The sequence below is a fragment of the Sebastes umbrosus genome, chromosome 9 (assembly GCF_015220745.1).
Source record: "Sebastes umbrosus isolate fSebUmb1 chromosome 9, fSebUmb1.pri, whole genome shotgun sequence".
NCBI lineage: Eukaryota > Metazoa > Chordata > Actinopteri > Perciformes > Sebastidae > Sebastes > Sebastes umbrosus.
In genome coordinates this window covers 4,778,748-4,786,428 of record NC_051277.1, presented here as the reverse complement: position 1 = coordinate 4,786,428, position 7,681 = coordinate 4,778,748, and the positions used below count along the sequence as shown (strand labels likewise).

The following is a 7,681-nucleotide window of genomic DNA, read 5'->3' as shown; positions in this document are numbered from 1 at the left end:
AATGCACACGCACACACAGGAACACGTGCACGTTTTTGCCGCGCAAATCTCAAAAGAACAGTTTTTTCCATGACGCAACTTCTCTTTTCATGTAAAGAAAAAAAGAGTCCCCCCCTCACCCCTCTCCCACTTTTTACATGGGGTACCAGAGGGGACGTGACCGGCGTGCAGATCCTGCAGCAGGGATCAGGACAACTTGAACTCCTCCAGATGGGAGCTTATGGTTAACAAGTTGCCTGCTGCAGGAGTCTATATGTGCAACTGGGATCAGTATGCATGCATGTGCACAGATAATAGGCCTATATTTCATTTATGATTCATGTTAAATATATGCATGATCAATAATAATACAAGTTTAAACAAAAAAAAAACATATTAATGATCCTGAGTGTCTTTGTGCATGTACAGTATGCAGCCAGGCAATGATGTACAACAGTGTCTTGTGCTTGGATCAGCTATAAATATTGTATTCAGGCTTCAGTGTTAGCCCAGCTTAGCAGACAATGGCTGATGGTGTGCGTGTACTGAATACAGTGCTGTGGTCCATGCAGGCCGCTGCCAAAACGTCTCTAGGACACAAAAAAAAGCACTTTGCATCCCACCCCCAGCTTTCCTCTGTCCAGCATTCATTCACTAAGATGCACGCTTAGTTGCAGGAGCCTCTCCACTCCCGGTGCCTAAAACTTTCTAATGAAATCCCCAAACTCTTTTTGACAAACATTATTTTTTTTTCTCCTCCGGGGGTCTCAAAGAGGGGCTTTTCGACACATTAAGAGGCGTTTCTGTTGCAAAGAAAACTTCAGGTATGTCAGATTTCTCATTTAAATTCTACTTGTTACAACTATAATAATGTTTTTTCTTGTGTGTGTCTTCATGGTTGCAGATTAAGTTTTATTCAGATAGCTTGTGATAAAAGTTTTGCAAATGTTGTTAAACTTTGACTATAGATGTAAAAGGTGTGTCACTTTTAGTCAATGGACATGGTCGATGTGATTGGTTTAACAAGTACCTTTTTCCTTGTGTGAAGAATATGGAGCCCAGTTCCACAGAGGGAGGAGCTGAGGAGATGCTCCTTAAAAATCATCCACCAGGTCTTGTAAGTGCTATATATTATATATATTAGATAGAAAACATACAACTTTATAATCACTTTATTCACTGAAGCAAGGTGCAACAAATTAAGACATAGTGCCCACAAGCTACGGGAGTTGTTTTTAACAGTTATTAACTCAATAAAGTGGTTTCGTTTGCACAGGCGTCAAAGCATTAATTAAACATTTGACAGCAGATTCTTTTAAAAGCCAAACTCTCACAGATTTTAAGTGCCTTATTCGGTGACACTCTCAAGCGTCCCCGTGGTTCCTGTGGGATCTGTGTGTCCTGGCCCGTGGATGCTGAGAGTCAGTGAGTAACATCTGGCTGTCAGAGTGACCCTTCCAGCACTGCTGTCTGCAGCTGCTGCTCCAAGCAGGAGGGTCCAACCAGAGGAGGTCAGGTCTCCCAACGAGTGCCAGAGAGGTCACCAGCGGGTTTATAATTTGCAGAAACAGGGGGACAGGACCATCAGTGCGATGTTCATTAATATGCAGAGCACTCTCTGGCAGTTTGTATCGTCTGTCATACTCGGATCAGAAGGCATGCCATTTTTTTTTCCTGCAGTGATTTTGAAAAGAAAAAATAGATTGACTGACGCGTACAGTTGAGAATATGTGTGGTGAGGGCTTTTTCTCTCCTTCTTCTTTCCACCAGCCTCACAAAGTGATGCTCAAACATGGCCAAGAGCTGGAGGAAGAGCAGGAGGAGTTGGCCGAGCACCGGCCGCTAGAGCAGGAGGACCTGAACTTTGAGAGATGGAAGCGCAGGCCGTTACCCCAGAGGACGCTCCACCAGAAAATAGAAGACATTAAGACGTACCTGTGGAATGCAGAGACCAAGGAATTCATGGGCCGCTCTGGGAAGAGCTGGAGTGAGTTGACGATAAAGAAAAATGTTGTTTGGATTAATGTAAAAGTACTTTATTTTTTTACTGCATGTGTCAAATATTTACTAATGTTGAATGCTTTACAGTTCTTAAACAAAGACATGAATGTCCTTAAAAGATGCACTGAAGGGTAGTTTAGAAATGTCTCTCCAGTCCAGTGACTCACTGTGCTAGGAGTGTGTGTGTGTCCTTATGCTCAATGTTTACATAGGTGCATGGACAATTCCGAGTGGCCCGACAAAAACAGACTGCCTGGGGACGTATCCCCAGCGGGAGCTCACTGTCCCGGGCCTCGCATTGGCCGGGAATCACATTCCTCTACATCTTACCATGCTCTCCACAGCCTCTTTCCCAAAGCCCCGGCGACCTCATCGCTGAACTTAGCATGCTTATGGCCCCTTAGTTGCAGTTAAACACGTAGAGATGCTTGCTGCCAAACAGCTTTTTTGGTGCGGGCAAACTTTATTTGGCAAGAGCGACAGACTGGACGAGTTTGTTGAGTCAATGATGATGGAACAGCCTCTTGGTATTCCAGGGTTGATGCCATGTGACGCTGTTGAGCCCCCTCCCAAACATGATCCAACTATAGAGAGAATATCCAAGGAAAGTGTGTGTCACTTGCATAAGCTGAAATGCTTACAGGGATCCCAGGCATGAGCTAAGAGCTCATTTCAGCCACAAAACCAGTGTGTGCACACTTGTGGAGGAGTGGGGGCCCATGTGTCCGACGAAGAAAAAAGGCCCTGAGTTGAAGTCTGTGCCGCTGTGTGTCCTGTGAGACGAGTGTGTAACAGGGGACACAATACCAGAGTGGGGTGATTGGGGCTCCTTGGAGCTGGCCGGGCCTCTATGGCTGCAAAAAGACCTTCACTACGATGGCAACCGGAGGTTCACTGTGTTCCTGAGTGAAAGGACAGCTGGGAGAATTCTCACTGAGCTCAAACAGAAAGGCCTTTGTGGCTCCGGGGACGCAAGGCTGGCTGCAGCTAGTCCCCTGTGAAATCGCCCGCACAGCAAAAGCCATTTAATTTAGGGCACGTTTGGCTTGATTAGTTGCTAATGGACTGTTAATTGGAGATCGCAGAACACTGATAGTTCTTGGGGTTTCTTTGTTACGGGGGTTCTCACATTAGCTCAGTAGGTAGATTTTAAACTAAAACTATTAGAGTTATTTGTCCGGACACAAGTGGGGGGGGGGGGGGGGGGGGGGGGAACGGTGCTTTTGTATGAGTAAACAAATTAGTGACCGTCCTGATTAAAGACAGTAGCTGGAGTCCAGACAGACCACACACCCTGAGCAAAAAGGGAAGTTCCTAATGGTTCATTGTTCTTCTCCACTCAGATCAGAGAAATGGTTTGTTGAGAGATGTGTCGTCCGTTACGTAAGCCATGTGGCTGAACCCCTCGACATCATCACCCTAAAAAAAAATGACAAATCCTCGAACAAAATTTGAATGAGGTGATTCAGTGTGATTCAAATGAGTTAGTCTCTTTTATTAAATCAACTTTCTACAATGAATACTCGTCAGTTTTGTGAATAAAGTGATGACATCTTGATGGATTCGCCAAGTGAATGCAGATACATAATATGATCTCTTTTTTTGTAACAACTTAATTGATTTGCTATAATAGAGTGTTTTTTTCTTATTGTGGTTAAATAAATGTAATTTGTGGTGCGGATTGCTGCTAGACCGCCCCCGTTAATACAAGTGCAAGCCTCATTGTGTGTAAAGTGGGTGAAAATGTTGTTTTTGAAAGGCTAAACGCCAACAAATATGGATTGAAGCATGATGATATATATCTTTTTAAATAGTTTTTGATATACTGACTTTTGTGTGTTATCATGATTTTAGTTAAACATGAGCAAATCTAATTTTGACCTCAGAGCAGGCAAATTCCTGGCAGACCCCACATCGGGAGCCACTGACGTAAGCCACCTTTGTGCAACAAATACTTCATCAGAAATATTCACCCTCCGTTTTTCACTCCTCTTTCAGGCCTCATCCTTCTCTTCTACGCTGCACTTTATACGTTTTTCGCAGCCATGTTTGGCGGCTGTATGTTTTGCCTCATGTGGTCTATTAGTCCTTACCATCCGACCTACAATGATAGAGTGATGCCACCAGGTAAATATAACCCCAAACTCAACGCTGCATCCTCCGCTTTCCTCTCGTCTCTCTGCTCGACCGTCCTTCAGTCTGTTGCTTCTACTTGAGTCTCAGCACAGTTGACTGTCTCTGGGTCTCCACTGGCAGGTATGACGATGGCCCCACACCTAGAAGGCCACGAGATCGCCTTCAACGCCTCTGATCGCAAATCCTGGAAGAAGTACGCGAGGTCTATGGATGAATACCTAAAACGTGAGTCTGTGGGGGGGATGATGTAAAAGATGAGGGGGGTCAGATGAGGTTGTTGAGTTTGTTTAAAATCAAGCGGGCATGCAACGAGTTAATCCTCATCTTCACTACCTTTGTCCCCTTTTTCCATTTGGTTCTTGCAAGGCATGCTGGGAAGGGAAGCCTCTTTGTGGGCAGAGTGCAGCCATTCAATTCGGGGTTTTTTTTCTCACCCTGCTTTTGTCAAGCTTCCTTAATCAGAGGCCTGAGTCTGGCAGGGCATTGCTGTAGCGAGGGTTTATTTATGCCCTCCTCTCTCATTCTCCCTCCGTCCCTCTCTGCCTCCTTCTCCATTTTCAGCGTATAACGACGTCACTCAGGACAGGAAGAATATTCAGTGTTCACAGGACAAATACTTCATGCAGGACGACCTGGAGGAGAGCGCGGAGCGGAAATCGTGCCAGTTTAAGAGGTCCTGGTTGGGAGACTGTTCGGGGGTGCATGATCACAACTATGGCTATTCTAAGGGAAAGCCATGCATCCTCCTTCGAATGAACCGGGTAAGACGAGTCACCAAAAACCTGTAAAACAGTCCACTTTAAAAAAAAAAAAAAGTGCAAACAAAAGAGGGAACATAAAACAGCAGGAACACAGCGTGTTACTGGACGGTTGAAGCTCAGTTTCCTCAGTGAGTGACATCTTGTGGTCATTTCAGGGAGAGGATGAAGACACATGAAGACATTTATTTTGAATCATGCAGAATCACATTCTTATATTTCTTTATTCAAGTTAAAATTAAACTTTTGCTTGTCATTTTTTATTATTTACGTATAAAGACATTATCCAGCTGGAGTTAAAGCAAAGAAGGTGGATAGTGTGTTCATCCAACAAAAAATAGCATATAAAGGAAAACGGAAGGAGTCCTTTTGGTACCCTATAGGTGAACTTCGGATTTTGGCGCCAATCTAAGGTTGGGTTCAACCCCCCAGAACCCTAACCCTCGCCCTTTATTTTCATGTATTTATTATAATATAAATAAACAATCGGTCCCTGATATTGTTGGCTTTAAAATGTTTAGTCAGTTTCACTACAACGAGAGTTACAGGGGTGAAAAGTGTATTTCTTTCTTTCTATATTTATTTGTTAATTTGTTAACTCAATGCATAAAATGAAGAACAGCATTTTTTCAGCAGCAAGAACACAAAGTCGCAGACACACAGACACAAATGAGATAAAATACAATTCACAAACACTAAAAGCACTAAATTTGCGTTAATAGAGAACTATCTAAAGACAAATGGGGGGACAAAAAGGCACGGTGGTGCAGTGGTTAGCAATGCTGCCTCACAGCAAGAGGGTCGTATAGGCTCGGGGCCCTTTTGTGTGGAGTTTGCGTGTTCTCCCCGTGTTAGCGTGGGTTTTCTCCAGGTTCTCCGGCTTCCTCCCACAGTCCAAAGACATGCAGGTTAACTGTTGAGTCTAAATTGCCCGTAGGTGTGGATGTGTTGGTCTCGGATACAGATAATGGATGGAGAACTTTTTTTGTTTCTTACTTTTCAATAGATTCTTGGTTACCTACCTGGCCAGGGCAAAGCAGTAAATGTGACTTGTGGCGTCAAGGTACAGTAACCATCAACACTTGTGATTTCTATCTTTAGCGATAAGCAGCGTGTCTGAAAATGTCAAGAACTTTGTCCTCTTTCAGAGAGGACCTCCAGAAGCCTTGGGAGAAGTCCAGTTTTTCCCTAAAAGCATTTTTGACCTGAAGTACTATCCGTACTATGGGAAGCTCAGACACGTGAGTGAGAGTTTCATCCTTGTTGTGGATAACATATACTAGTCTGAAATAACACCTGTTATGTCTTGACCTCTCGTGTCTCTTCTGTCTTAGCTGAACTACTCTGCACCGGTTGTGGCCGTGCGTTTCGTAGGACTGCAGGTCGACACTCACATCCAGGTACAATGCAAACTGAACGGAAAGGGCATCATTAACGATTCACCCACTGACCGCTACCTGGGCAGTGTGAGCTTCTCCTTCGATGTCGGAGCGTAAAGTGCAAGAAGACGTCGCTGCCTGCAGGATGCTTCCGTGACAACGAGGCAGATAAAATGTACAAGAAAAAAAAATATTTTTTTCATGAAATATGTAATTCCCCCTCTCCTCATCTTTCACTTAAATATCCAACATCTTCTGCTGTGAAATTCCTCAAGAAGTAGATATTTGCTCTTGTGTTTCTGTTGTATCTTTGTACCCTGAGCGTGCTACTGGCACCTGCACCCACAACAAACAGTGCTGAGCACAGGACAAGTGCGTAGAAGTTGTTACAATTCCTGATATTTTTGTAATGATTAGCGAAATTAATCAAACTAAATTACACTCAATGCCCAATAGTTAGCATTTCTGGCTATGCAAATCCAATTATGACTTAAAAACATTACTAGAAATATTGTTGTATCAGGTTAGATTATGGTTTTGTGTGCACCGTTTTGTGTGACTAATTTGTTTTGAATTATATTTTTCAAACATGTATATTGTAAGAATTCAAAGAACACTGAAAGCAGGACTTGTACTGTACTTACACAGTAAATAATAAATGACTGCAAATACACTATTACTATATTTTTGTTGAATAGAGCAGTATTATACATTTATGATAAAGCATCACAAGCCTTTACCTTGCCTTCTTTTGTAAAAACATTTGCTTTTGAAAATGAAATACTACACTAGACTGATCAATAAAGAGACTGTGAAATAGTTTGTGAAAGGTCTGTACCATTTAAAAAAAAAAAGTATAACTATTTTGTGATAGTATTAATCCTGTCTGAACTGTGCTACTAAACATGGTATCAATGTTGTATTTATTCCTATTATAGTTCTTATAATAAATACAATGTTCTGGTATGTACTCTAAGTTTTCTTCCACATGGGACTGATATCAACTTTAAAAAAAGGCTTTCAAGACATCTTAACTATGTAATTTCGGTAAAACTCTCCAAATAGTATAGTTAGAAATGGTTACTGTAAAACTTTACATTCTTTTGGAGGTAAATACATTTGAACATCCACCGTCTTTTACTCATTTTATGATCATTTAGAACTGATATGTCTCAGAAGGCTACTGAAAATCACTTTTTGTTGTATAACAACTGGTTAAATACAATTTATTTTAATATCCTCTCTATATTTAGGATTGACAGTTTTTACACATCACTCCCAAATAAGTGTATTTTACAGTTTTATAAACTGTCTATTAGGTCTCACAGACCGCTTTCGGGCTAATTATTTAATTTAATTTATCCTTTATTTAATCAGAAAGATCTCATTGAGATACAATATATCTTCTGTAATGGAGGGAATATATTT

The 7,681-nt window shown here is 42.0% G+C and overlaps 1 protein-coding gene across 1 annotated transcript; it reads left to right on the top strand.

Moving 5' to 3' along the window:
• The first annotated feature begins 631 nt into the window (after positions 1–631).
• atp1b4 (ATPase Na+/K+ transporting subunit beta 4) lies at positions 632–7,219 on the top strand. Its single transcript, XM_037780488.1, has 9 exons — positions 632–803; positions 1,028–1,096; positions 1,750–1,966; positions 3,979–4,107; positions 4,237–4,341; positions 4,678–4,877; positions 5,881–5,937; positions 6,023–6,115; positions 6,209–7,219. Exons 2-9 carry the CDS (start codon positions 1,031–1,033, stop codon positions 6,368–6,370), a joined length of 1,029 nt encoding a protein of 342 aa, XP_037636416.1. The 5' UTR covers positions 632–803; positions 1,028–1,030; the 3' UTR covers positions 6,371–7,219.
• The last annotated feature ends 462 nt before the right edge of the window (positions 7,220–7,681 follow it).